This window comes from Nannospalax galili, unplaced genomic scaffold (genome assembly GCF_000622305.1).
Source record: "Nannospalax galili isolate Female #2095 unplaced genomic scaffold, S.galili_v1.0 scaffold619, whole genome shotgun sequence".
Taxonomy (NCBI): Eukaryota; Metazoa; Chordata; class Mammalia; order Rodentia; family Spalacidae; genus Nannospalax; species Nannospalax galili.
In genome coordinates, this window is record NW_008344186.1 from 1,893,037 (window position 1) to 1,906,806 (window position 13,770).

Consider the following 13,770-nt stretch of genomic DNA (forward strand, 5'->3'; position numbering starts at 1 on the left):
TCACAGTGACAGGAAAGCTAAAATATGACCCAGCTAGGTTAGAAGTGGCCTGCATAGTGTCCTCCAGTCACGGAGAGTCTGAGTCTGCACAGTCTTTGAACACCCTCGAGCCTCTTGCAGCTCCAGCTGCCTGTCACCTGTCCTTAGGCTATAACTGAGGATGGGTGAGGGCTGAGCAGTCCCACTTAAGGGACTTTTATTCCTTCTTCTGGCCTAGCAAGTATTTTATTTTTATTTTTTGTTCAGTGGCTACAGAGAGTTTACTACAGTGTTCTTCTAATTTAATGCAAGTAAACGTGTTCAGTTGGCTTATGACATTCCAGGTCTTTCCTTTAAAAATCCATGCAAGAAAAGGGATGGTTAAGATTAGAATTTTCCTAGAAATGGCTTTTAATATTTGTAATGTGATTTTATTTCCTTATTTATTTATAACTAGTTATTTGAACCTTCATTTAATTATGCCGATAAAAGAGCATCAAGTTCAGACTCCCATATTTCTTGGCTTTCGACTTCACCAAGTGGTAGGCAGGCTCTCAGCACAAACGGGTCAGGCAGCAGCCAAGGGGAACATCCAGGAGCCCCTCCAGTCCCAGTAACTCATCCTATAGACCTCAACCTCATAGTCATTTGCTCTTTAGACAGCAGAGGCAGCTTTGGAGATGATGTTACTTAGAGAAGTGTCTGAAAAAAGCAGACTGTATACCCTGGTCACGCTCCTCCTGCATATGTGTCCTATAGGCCAACAGAGCATCATCCTAGAAGGAATCTACTAAATAGAATTTTGATTCTCAGCCTGAGTATTTAGTTGTGAGACCTACTTTTCCATTTAGAACTGTTAGCATTTAAATATTTAGGAATCACAGTTCAAGGGAGAAGAGACTTAAATGTGGCTGTGCTCATTTGGGCTGGTGGGGAGGGTGTAGTCAGACTAGCTAGCTTTCTTTAGTATCATTTGCACAAATGGTGATCAGATGTAAGGAAGAGAAGCCTGTTGAAGTAACAGTAGACTCAGTTGTGGATTTGTAGGTGGACTGAAAGCACGAAGGATGGTGTGCTATAGAACTGCTGTTGGTGGGCTGCTTCGTTTCATCCCAACACATGCTTTATGACTGAGCATTGCTTTTCTTTCATAAGCAATTCTTACCAATAGTTCCTGGGACCAGTCAGCTCATACAGATGCCAAGTGTAACAGAAATAACGATGTGCTAATTTAAAGCAGCCTTTTGGAAGGGTTTCAGTTTTTCATTCACAAAGCAAATCAAGCTTCCTAATTAGATACGTGTAGCTAGCAAGCTCAGCCCCCTTCTAGCCTGCAAGCCTTTGCTCTGCTGCTTCTTGTGACCTTCATCTCTGCCACTGGAACATCCAGGCTCCTTTCTTTATCTTATTCATGCTCAAAGAACTCATGGCAGGCTGTAGTCACCATGGTGATGAAGGTCATAAATTCCTGGAAGTCACATTCTCCATCTCCATCTTCATCCAGTGTTTCCATGACTTTGTCCACAACCTCCTGCTCCTTGATTTCCTAAGAGAGTAAACAGAAATTGCTTGAACTGTTTTTAAATGGAATATAGAGCCATCAATATGTTAAGTGCTTGGCTGATAATTTGCATCAGAGACAATCCCAGGAAATGAAAAATACCAGGGGAGGGTGTCTGTGTCTCTCCCCCTTCCTGTGGTCTCGTAGGACCTGGGCTACTTTAAAATAGGGAAACAATCAAGAAGTAACAAAATATAAGATGTTGCCCCACTTAACACACCTGAAAAATGTGTGAAGTCTTTCTCAGCCTGAGCCAGTAACTTCAAAGAAAAAAGGAACTCAGTGCTCCTGAGTGTGCATGTATTTGGAAACCATATTCCCATATAGAAAGTATCCAGTGGATTTCAACATTCACTAAAATAACACTTGGGAACATGTCCCAGAGCTGCTGATCTCTATGTTCTTGTTTCTTCCTGAGTTGCTTCTTAGGTGTTACAGGAGACTTTTTCCTCATGGTTCTGACACTGAAGCCAGATGAATGGTGAGGGTTCTAACTGATGCACAAATAGTGCAGGCCTGGTAACAAGGAGGAAGAATGCATTAAAGATCCTCAGTACAGATTGTTTCTCAGTCTACAAACTCTCAGGACAGGAGAGCACAGTCTGAAGAAGCCAACTGTCCTGGCTTCCCTAAATACAAAAGATTCAGGGGTGAAAGATAGTGATTCCCAGGGGGTCATGGTGCTATCTGTAAACTTCTGGCAAAAGATAAATTGGAGCAGTTTAGTTCTTCTAGTTATAGCACAGGTGCTATAGTTTGGCTCTTAAATGTCCCCCAAAGGCTCATGTGTAGGAGGCTTGGTTACCAACCTTGGGCACCACCAAGAGGTTGAAGAATCTTTGAGAGATGTGGCCTAATGGGAGGCAGGGACAACCACTTCCTTTCTTTGCTTCCCAGCTGGCATCGGGTGAGCAGATTTACTCCTCAGAATGATGGGCAGCCATACCACAGACCCTAGAACTGTGGATCCAGCCAACCATGGACCACAGATCTCAGACCTGTGGAGCTAGCCAACCATGGACCACAGACCCCAGAACTGTGGAGCCAGCCAACTATGGACTACAGACCCCAGAACTGTGGATCCAGGCAACCATGGACCACAGATCTCAGAACTGTGGAACCAGCCAACCATGGACTGAAACCATGAGCCAAATCGAACCTTTCCTCCTTTTAGTTGATTTTCTCTATATTTTTGTCAGTGATGAAAAGCTGGCACAGTGGATGTGCTTCGAAACCAAAATTACTTTGGTTAAACCAGACCAGCAAACATGTATGGTACCTTGATATATGAGCTATTAATAGATGTATCTACATGGTAAGCTTGTTTTAAAATCAATAATAGTAGGTACTGTCTGTTGAGGTTTCGCTATATGTGAAGAGTTTGATTCTCATTTCATTCATACATACTCTTCTCTAAAGATGAAGAAATTAAGACTTTTTGTGTGTGTGGTTGGCCACTTCTATGACCCAGGAAGTTTCTTGTGGCATGTGTACACATGTATACTACCAGTGCTTCCAGTTCACTTCCATGAGTGTACTTGGTTGATGAGCAGTAGAGACAGTGGTGGCTGATCCAAGGGCAGAGTAGACAGTGGGAAAGGAAGTGAATGCTTCTACCATTGGCTAGAATATGTACTCAGGGAAAGACAGAGCTTGTCAGGGGCCCTTCTGTGGCTTCATAAGTGGGGTCCAAACTAAAGACTACCTGGTAATGTCATGTGTCTGGAGAGCCCCTTCTTACCCTCTTTCAAGTGTCTACTCACTAATATAATAGGTTGGGTGCCCTGTGGGCTTGTGTGTTTCATGGTATTGAATTACTGAGTGATCATTAAACATTTACTGATTATCTGGCATCTCTTATCTCTGTGGTGAATACTAAACACCTACACAAAGCCCAAAGATATTCTTTTCCCCCAAACTTATCCTTTTGTTTTGAAAGATTTGTGTGTGTGTGTGTGTGTGTGTGTGTATACAAGTACTTGTGCCATGGCACATATGTGGAGTTATTTCCTACTGTATGGTTCCCAGGGATCAAACTCAGGTCATCAGGCTTGGTGGCAAGTGCTTTTTACCCACTGAGCTGTCTCACCAGCCTTGTTTGGTTTTGGGTTTTGCTTGAGAGGTTATCCTATGTAACCCAGGCTGGTCTCCTGCTTCCACATCAAGTGCTGAGATACAAATGTGTGCCACCAAACCCAGCTGACACGTGTTAATCATGTGTGGTTTACTATTCGATTCTGCAGTTATTGCCTGTGGATCCTTAGATTCATAGGGTAGAAACAGGAAATAGAAATGGTGGCCCATCTAAGTTACTCTGAGGGATTAGCTGTTTAAACATGCTTCCAAAAGCAACTCAAGCATCCAAAGACAAAACTCGACCTAGAGCTATTTCCAGGGCAGCTTGAAAGATGATTTTGTAAGACTCACCTCCAGGAAGTGGGACAGCTCACTGTTGATGAGCTCCTTAAGTTCTGATTTCTTCAGCTTGTGCTTGTCACCCTCCCTTCCCGAATACTGATGGAAGACATCAATAAGGGCCACCATGGCTTTCTCCAACTCAGACATCCTAAAAGTTGTTTTAACGAGGAGTTTAATATGCTGCCTTCAGACCTCAGATGAGGGATGGAATGGTCTGGCTAGGACAGGCACCCTGGGAGTGACCTGGGAGAACACTGACCAAAGTTCTTGCCTCTGCCTTCTAGGCCCACCACCCCTTTTTTATGTCCCTATGAACCTCAGGGATGAGTTTTCAAGACCACTGGCTTCTGGTTGGGCTTGGCCAATGAAAAACTTCAGCAAAAATGCAGGTGCAGAGCATAAGGGAATTCAAGGACTGATTGGTGTCCACCCCCAATTCTGGAGGTCTCCAAGATGAAGCAGTAGCTAGTGGACATAACCAGGATTCTAAGGTGACTAGTATCAAGAAAGTACACAAAAGTCAGTTATCAGTGAACAATTAGAAAAATACGGTAAACAATATCCTCTATAGTAGAGATGTCAAGGGTTAGGAAGAAAACTGCAGGCACTTCCAAAAGATTCTCAGGAACAAGATAAAACAACTTATTTTCATCTGAATTAATAGACAAATTTAAGCCACTTAAATAAAAATATGAATGAGACTTTTTGGATAGGTTACAGACAGCTGTAAAATTCATCTGGAAAATAAAGGTAAAATTGCATTAATTTGGGGGTGGGGAAGAAAAGAAACGACCTCCCAGAAATAAGCTTGTACTTAAGGTCATCTGATATTCTACTGGTGTTCTGACATGGGGACAGCACTGTAGGAGGTGAAGTCACAGCCAAGTATTCCTGTTATGTGTCACTGTTGCCTCACAGCAGCTCTGTGAACAAGTATGACAGAAGAATAGGAAGCAGCTTCCTCTAAGCACCTCATGCTGTAGACATAGCCTAAGAGATGGGGATGCAAGGAGGACTACTCAGTCCTGGGAATGACTCAGTTCACAAAACAACCAGTTGGCAGATCTTGGCCTTGCCTTCTCACCTTTAAATACGAACCTGCACTGTCATAATTTTAAATAAATTTAAAAATAAAAATGATTGAAAAATTCCTTTGTTGAATATGTCATAACTTGGAATAAATGTTAGTAACTTTATTTATTAATGAACTCCCAAAGGAAACAGGATTTAAGATTTTTATCTTGGTCTGCTCTTTGCTAATGTTTTACTAATGGCCAGTGTACTTTGTTTTGTTCATAGGTCTCAAAAAATCTGATGTGTCTTACATGAGTAGAACAATTCAAATGGACTAAAAGTGTAACATTCCATTCTCTTTTATTCTTTGTACTCTAGTTTTCTATTGCTTTTTTTTTTTTAATGAAAGAAAAGAGCAGTGGGGATGGCAGTAACAGAATTGCCTGACTTTTTAAAAAAATTGACATAAGGTCTCAGTGGGCCCAGGCTCACTTCTAAGTGGTGATCTTCCTGCCTCTACTCCCCAAATGTTTGCTCATACACAATTCAATTATCGATTTTCTTTTAAAACGAGACAAAACCAGTCTCAAGAAACTTTGTATCATACTGATGCTTCTCAAAGTCCTGATGGCTGAGGGAAGGAGAGGTTAAATGATTTTTCTGTGAATGACTAATACTTGAAAAGGCATTACAGATCTCACAAGCTAGGAGATGCTATAAGATGTGATTCTTTTTCATAACTGCGCTACAAATTTTTAAATGCCTCCTGTTCTTTCAACTTAAGAAACATTGGTTTGTACTTTGTCTTCTAAGAAACATGGAAGTGCCCATGTGAACATTTTGCCTTAGTTCTTTATAATGAAAACAAGAAAACTCAGGACTCCAGCTTCTTAGAAAGAATTTGCCTGTAGGGTGAGAGGACCTCACAGAGACTGCCCCTCTTTGGAGAAGGTATCACAGGAGAATCAACACTGTTTTTTTTTTGTTTGTTTTTTTTTTAAGGCTGGTTGAGTGAAGGCTGGGTGTGGAGAAGGAACAAAGAAATCTGTAACTGGTTGAGACCAATTAGTTGTAAGCACCAGTGCACTGGGTCCAACCTCAAAACCCACTCTTAGTCCCCATTTCTTGTCCCAGTTCATAAGTATTTGAAAAGACCTCAACTATTCTGCAATTTTCGAGTGGCGTCTGGGGATGTAGGACCCTGGCACTTCAAATAGGAAACTGAAAAGCCTAGCGGAGGTTCTCTGGGAGGAAGGAAGAATACTAGTTTGGGATTTGGGGTAACCCAACAACAGGAAACAAAAACCTTCCCTTAGAAGTCAGAGAAGCAGCCATGGTCCTGCCATCTCTGAAAACATCATTCTGAGTCATTCAACCTGAGGTTTTTCTGACTTACGGAAATAAACCCAGGGCAGTACAGTAGCTCTAGTGCTACACGGTCAATGTCAACAACAGTCACAAATCAGGCTTAAGTCACAGAATGCCATCTGTAGTTCTGAAATGCTGGGGGCTCCAAAGGGCCTTTTTAAACTCAGTTCCCATCCTGTCCCTTCATCCCCCAAGGGTACATTTTTTCCTAAGTCCTCAGTCAGTGGCTCTTACCTCCTGGCCTTTTCGTGCTGCTAGTGTCCTCTCTGACTTCAGTGTCCTGAGTGGCAGGAGTGTATACAGAGCAGCCTCTTATTCCTCCTCCAGAGGACTGGGTGTGGGCTTGGCGCAGTTCCCTGCATTCTGAGGCTGCCACTGGAGACCAAAGGCGGGGAGGTGCTGGGCGGCCAGGCCTGCAAACAGGGCTGCATTGAACAGGCTCCCTGGGGACTCACTGGGCAGCCACAATTGCACATAGTCTTGGGGGCCGGGGTGGGGTGTCAGGCAGGAAATGTAGAGTCAGCTTTTTGTGCCATATTTTAAAACTTACATATTGATGTTAGTCCAAAGGCATGATTGGGGGTAGGAACAGGGGCGAGACATGGATTAATTGGTTCAAACAGCCAAGAACTAGAAGTTTCTAATGCTGAGTGCAGGAGACTGTGGCCATGGCTGGCTTCCAATAAGGCCGCTCCTTGGGTATCTTCCTGCCTGCCAGCTTCCTGGATCTGACCCTCTCCTGCTGGTGTGACATGCTATGGGCATTAGTGCTGCACAGTGGTTATACCTGGGCTCCTTTCTGGACCCAGTATCTTTAGGAACTAGAATACACTAAATTGGTTACTTGTGTTTATGGAAAACCCTTGTTAAGAAGAGAAGAAATGTGTCTTAGGCCTCTCTTTGACCAGGGTGAAAGGTTACGAGTTGAGCCAGATGTACTTTGGAAATGGCCCGCCCAAATGTTCATTTCACAGAGGGAAAAGATGGTGTGCCCATCATCAAGGCCCAAAATGAACCCAGCAAGTGGTGTAAGCTTCCAATGTTTTTCTTCAGCAGTACCACACTTGCACTATCAGATGAAATCAAGTATGGGTTCTTGTCCAGAAGTGGGCAGACCATTGACAAATAACACAGAAACATTGTCCCAAGTTTTTCACACATGCAGAAGATAGCTGATCCACAAGTCCTTTTGCCCCTTAGGTTCAGAGTATCTGTGGAAGGAACTACACAGAGATACCTGTGCAGCTGGTGGGTCTGTTGTTAGAAGCAGGAAGTCTGCCTGCTCACTCTCTATAAGTGTGCATTAGAGGTGGTATAGTGTTACTGAAAAATTCTAACAGCAAAGAGACCAAGCATTTATCTAGAAGAGAGTCAGCTTGTTTATTCCTTACTCATGCCTGAGGACTCTAAAAGTAATAAAAGCCTTCTAGATGAGTTTATAGTCAATTTTACATCATCACTTTATGATTAGCACTTGGGCTCTATGTTTCTTTTCAAGATGGGTCATGAAAATTCCAGAGTTCATTCAGCCAACACTTTTTAAAAAAAATCACAGTTTTTAAAATATATATATTTTTATTTTGTGTGTATGAGTGTATTACCTGCATGTATGTAAGTGCACCCATGTTGTGCAGTGCTCAAGGAGGTCAGATGAGTGTTGGATTCCCCTGGAACTGAAGCAGAGGGATTTTATTTCCCTAATTGCATTTTTCTCTCCCCTTTAGTTTTCACTGGCTGAATTCTTTAGGGAGGTACAATCTTCCTGGTGTCTAGCACTGTCCCTTCCCCCAATTTCCCATCCTATTGGTTCAGGACATAAAGCTTTATCTAATGTATATCCTGGAGCTCAGGATTCCCTTTCCTTTTTCTGATAATGTGGGCTCAGTCATGTACAGACTGTCTGAAACTTTCCAACCCTAAGATGAACTAAGAGCACCTAGATAAGCAGTGGCTATTTGCCATCTAAGGATGACAGGGTCCTCCACCCATGCCTCTTTTCTGTGATTCTCTGATAAGCTTTAGATTCACTTTGTACTGAAAATGCGTCCTAATGACTTCTTTCTTACAGTATTAATTTAACTACAATAACTGATATCTTAACATTTTTTTGAGACAAATTTTAATGTCTAACATCAAGAGCACTATCTACTTGTGCTGTCCTCTTTCAAAGGCAGGTTTTTCAAAGTTCTTGTCTAATTTAAGCTGGGATGAGGCAAGTCATTTGTAAACCAAGCTGGGGGCTGGAGAGATGGCTTAGTAGGTAAGAGCACTTTACTCTTGCAGAGGGTCTGGGTTCAGTTCCCAGTGCTGACATGGCAGCTCCTAATCACCTATAACTCCAGTTTCAAGGATCTGACATCCTCATCTGGTCTCTGGGGGCTCTTACATGTACACAGTACACATAAATTCACTCAGATATACACATACACATAAAAATCATGAATAAAGATTAAAAAATGTTAAAAACAAGCTCTTAATGCCTGTTAACAGCCTTATCAAGTAATCAGGTTAGTCTCTATGTCCTTAAAATTCAAGTCTTCTTTATATTATAAATCATTGGATTAAGAATTGCTAATGCTGTTAAAATATGATATAACCAACTAACTAACCTAAAATAAATCATACAAAAATCTTTGGTATGTTTTAAATTTATATATGACTGTGTATACATATTGTTTACATGTGCTTGTGTTTTTATGTTTACATGGTGCACATTAATCAGCTCTACCAAGTTAACCCAAATTCCTTTTAGTTCATAGTATAATTAAAAATTTAAAACAAAACAAAAGAACAACAGTAAATTCCCCAGATAGATAAACTGTACTAGTCAAGATGTTATCTGGTTAGTTGTCTCACTCTCATTCTACAAGAGGTCTAGAAAAAGATCTCTGTTGCTTGAAAAATAGACTAGCTCTCTGGACGGACATGGTGGCTTCTGCTGCAGGGCATAGCTTCACCCTTGTGGATAATCACCCTCATCAGAGATGATTCTCTAGGCCCTGCTATTCCTAGACTATAAAATTTTTTTTTTAAATGACTTAGGCCAGGTGTGGTGGCACATGCCTTTAATCCCAGCACTCCAGAGGCAGAGACAGAGGCAGAGGCAGGCAAATCTCTGTGATTTCAAGGCCAGCCTGGTCTACATAGTGAGTTCAAGGCCAGCTGGGGCTACAGGTAGACCCTGTCTCAAAAAAGACAAAAAAAAGAAAAAAAGAAAAAGAGCCCATGCTTTCAACCCTCTTTCAAAATAATCGCTTATAGTTTCTGTCTTAAGTCAAGTTTATTTAAAAACCTGTCCCTGTCAAGTTTTATCTAAGTGTTATACAATAGCTAAATTTTAAACCACAATTTGTTCTTTAATACTAGTATAACTGATCTTCTGAGTGTTCAGTAACCATACTCAGAGGCCAGGGTTAATGAGGACCTCCAAGTCACCTAAGTCCCAAGAAAGTATGAGGCGTTTGTGAAAAAGGCCTATAGTATGCAAATGACTTTTTAAAAAAATTGTTTATTTTAAAAAAATTGTTTATTTAATAACCATATAATTAGAAGAAGCATTTCATTACAATAGCATTGACACATTCAATAATAATTCCAGAGCTAAGATGCATCTCTTGCAAATGACTTTTATTAATGGACATAATCTGGACTAATGATTTTTAATTAACCCCAGCAAAACCATGAACTCTTGGATATGAGGATCTGAACATCTTGGCAACGTCAGTTTGGTACTCCACCCAAAAAGATAATGAATGAATGTGGATATGCTTGAGAATTAATATAGCAAAGCACTGCAAGCATCACACCCACCCATCTTCATTGGACAACAGTGGAGATTGGGAAAGGATGCATGACCTTGGATGAATGAGATACTAGGGATGAAAAAGCCAGATGGTCACTTAAGACTAAAATTGGGGCTGAATTTGAACTTGTACTTCCCCAATGAAGCTGGGGAAGCCATTTTGAATAAATTATGAGCTTGGCCTGACGGGGACACAGTGGGGAAAAACAGGATTCTGGGGACAGATCCATTGGCACAGGGTAAGGACACAGCCCATTTCACCTGTTCAGGATGAGAGGATAAGAGATGTCTATTGGCACCGTTCTGGGAGATAGACTGTTCTAATAGGTAGGGGAACTAGAGTCCTCCAAGTTCGAGCCCACTCTTAAAAACATAGTTTAAGAGTCAGTCTATTTGTTCAGATGATTATTATGTTGGCACTCTGCATTGTGGTGCCCCATGTAAGGAAGAAATTCTGTACTCTGATCTCACAGATCAGTTGCCAGGTAAGTCCTAAAGAAAAAGGAAAATGTGGACTATCTCTGTCTCACATAGAATTGAATGGCAATGAGAGCCAGGTTTTCCTTGATAGCTTGTGCCAGAGTGCTCATGGATAGATACCTGGAAAAGTCCTGAGGAAAAAGGGAATGTTTGGGCATTCCCAGCTGTACACAGGGTAAGTGAGGTGATACGACAAGAAGTACATGCACACAGTAACTTTATCCACTTTCTGCCTTTCTTTTTCTCCTTTATCAGGCCCAAATTGCAAGGAACTGTGCTCAAACTCTCACTTTCTCATTCATCTTTCCATTTTCACTATGGAAATCTGTCTCCTAAATCTTGTACACATGCACAGCAGTTAATAAATTTATTTAAAGGAACTAAAGCATCATCAGAGCAAATTTGTGAATCTTTAAATGTTATTCAGAGAGATTTTTCTCTGGTAGCCCAACCATGGGACACTTAATATGAAATACTGGGAAAAAATTGATGACTAAGTAAGCCACTGCTTAGAAACAGTTCAATTAAAGCATTTAATTGTTTGGAACCAAATTAAAGTAGATGTGCAGCCTTATCTAGGCTAAAAAAGTATACTTTCAAAAAGAATTGCATCTTATAAAACTTCATGAACTTCCTAATTTTCCTGCTTTCCAAGGAGCTCCCTTCTCTGGGACAAAAGGCTATGGAAGAAACTAGCTAGAAGCATTGTACTTTCTTGTTTTTGCTAGGCTGAAAATGCCAACTCTTTCTGCTCTGCATCTGCAAGCCTGTCCCCGCCCCCCAATCTGAAACTCATTTTCTTTTGATAGAATGTGTGAATTGCAGGAGAGCTATAAGCCTCATTAGGGAAGCCATTAAACCTTAAACTGTAAATCCCTTGAAGTGGCCAATTGGCCCTAAATTCGCAGACTGGCCTTCCTCTCTGGTACTCCTAGGGCTGAAGGAGACTGTGGAGCCAACCTGTCTCCTTTAGTGCCCTAGATAGTTGCCTGCCCTGCTGCCTGAGAAATCTTGCGAGGAAGACCTTCAATCACCCAAGGACCCCAGACCCTGGCATGGAGAAAAGTCCTGCAGCTGTTTTCAGTAGAATTCCTATATAAACCCAACCCTGCCCACCTTTCATTAGATACAGATGCTTTCTTCCCATGGCAGAGCGTCTACCCTTCACTGATACCTGAATAAAGGACACGTTCCTTGCCTGTTGCAGGTCTGGCTCTGGTTCTTATTTCTAAACTCTGAACTCCATACTTTTCTGCTCTCCTAAATCTAACATACTTAGTGGCCTCTACAGGGAGGGTTTTGGACCCCCACCCCAGTGGCTCTGAACCCTCTCCAGACCTCCACCAAAGGCCATTGGGCAGCTCTGGCACCTTGGCTGAACACGTCTAAGCCCACCTGACAGGTAGACCTGCCTGTCCAATGCTTTCAATTATGTCCCCTCCCAATCTTGGGACCCGACCCCACAGGAGCACAGGTGCCCTCTCAGCCTACTAACAAGCTAAATGGATACCCTTTAAGACTGGGGACCCCTGAGGTCCTAGTGGCCTAAGCCTACATAGGGGGAGCAGGCCTTTTGTTTTGAGGTCTTTTTGGCATTCCTAGGAGAGGGTAGGGACATTCTTTCACTTAGAGCCTCTCCTTGGTTCTCCTCTTCCCTAATTATTCACTTCTCCCCTCTGATATTTTTTGCTTTCCTTTCTTTTCCTGAATCTAATTGGAGTGACCAAACTGGTGGTAGGGGCTCCCAAGACCTTCAGGTTATGATTAATTGCTTGGTGGAGGGCATGCAACAGAATTCCTGTTCTAGGGTTAACTTAGAAAACTTCAAAGAAGTTACACAAGGATGGGTAGAAAACCCAGCCCTCTTCTTAAATAGAATCTTAGAAGTGGTCACTAAATATACTAATGTAGATCCAGACTCCCCAGAGGGCACCCTCCTCCTTCACTTTTATGGGACAGTCAGCCCCAGATATTAGACATAAACTAAAGGTTAGAAAAGGGCCCTCTGACACCAGACAAGGAGGAAAAAAGACAAAAGGAAATGCAACAATAACAACAAAAGATCGCAAAGATCACCATGCTCAGGCTGGAGAGATGGCTCGGCGGTTAAGAACACTGGTTGTTCTTGCAGAAGTCCCGGGTTCGAAATCCCAGCACCCACATGGCAGCTAATAACTGTCCATAACTCCTGTCCCAGGGGATCCGACAGCCTCTTCTGACCTCTGCGGCATTGCAGGACATGGGTGCACTTACCTACATGCAGGCAATACACACATACACATTTAAAAAAAAAAAAATCACTGTGCTTTCTTCCAATTCTAGCCTCTGCACTCCAAAGCAGACACCTGCCTCCCTCTCCTGTCCCAGCACCCAGATAGATGCAAGCTGCCTCCGTGACCCTGTTTCAGGTGTCAGCAATCAGGGCATTGGGGGACAGAATATCCTAACCCCCACCTCCTAATAGCACATTCCCTAACTGTGGGCAATGGGGACACTGGAAATAGGAATGCCCGTAGGGACGCTCTGGAGCCCCCCTTGGCAACTCTCCTTGTCCCCATCCACCAATGGTGCTAATACAATGAGGAGGCCCTGCTTGCAACACTCCAGCTCGTGTGAACTCAGTTATTGGTATGGTGTCTGGTAGGAAAGTGGTCTTCACATTGGACAGTGGGATGATGTTCTCTTTATTAATAGAATGACAGGGAGATATGGTTCCAGGTTCCTATACAATAACTGGGATTCAGGTGTCCTCAAGCAACCTAGGAGCACTCCACCTATCCCCTGCCAATTTGGCACCATCTTAAAAAAAAATAATTTATTGAGAATTTCATACATGCACATAAGGTGTTTTGATCAAATCCATGCCCACTCCCTCCCCTCCAACTCCTCCCATATCTCCCCATCACTTTTTTCTGATAACTTCATGTACTCTTCTTTTTTTATGGGGCTTTTTGCCATATCTATCTTTTTGCCCCTCTATCATTTCCCCTCCCCCAAGAGATTACCCTAAAATCTTTTAAGGATTAGATAAAAGCTCCCAAATACTTTAGATATTTTTGGCCTTTGGAACGGGGTGTGTTGCTAAGAGGCCCAAGGACATTGTGACTTTTAGCCAAGAAACTGGCTACTTTTCTTTGGGGTCTTTTTA

General features: G+C 42.3%; 1 protein-coding gene across 1 annotated transcript; it reads right to left on the reverse strand.

The window, feature by feature from the left end:
- Nucleotides 1-1,251: 1,251 nt before the first annotated feature.
- S100b (S100 calcium binding protein B) lies at nt 1,252-6,707 on the reverse strand. Its single transcript, XM_008840484.3, has 3 exons — nt 6,575-6,707; nt 3,968-4,106; nt 1,252-1,525 (listed from the first exon to the last, which is right to left on the reverse strand). The coding sequence occupies exons 2-3, from the start codon at nt 4,103-4,105 to the stop codon at nt 1,385-1,387; spliced, it is 279 nt and encodes a 92-aa protein (XP_008838706.1). The 5' UTR covers nt 4,106; nt 6,575-6,707; the 3' UTR covers nt 1,252-1,384.
- Between the last annotated feature and the right edge of the window lie 7,063 nt (nt 6,708-13,770).

Coding starts and splice junctions, on each gene's coding strand:
- S100b (XM_008840484.3), bottom strand. CDS start 4,105: ATGTCTGAGTTGGAGAAAGCCATGGTGGCCCTTATTGATGTCTTCCAT. Junction 1,526..3,967: donor AGCTGTCCCACTTCCTGGAG/GTGAGTCTTACA, acceptor TTACTCTCTTAG/GAAATCAAGGAGCAGGAGGT.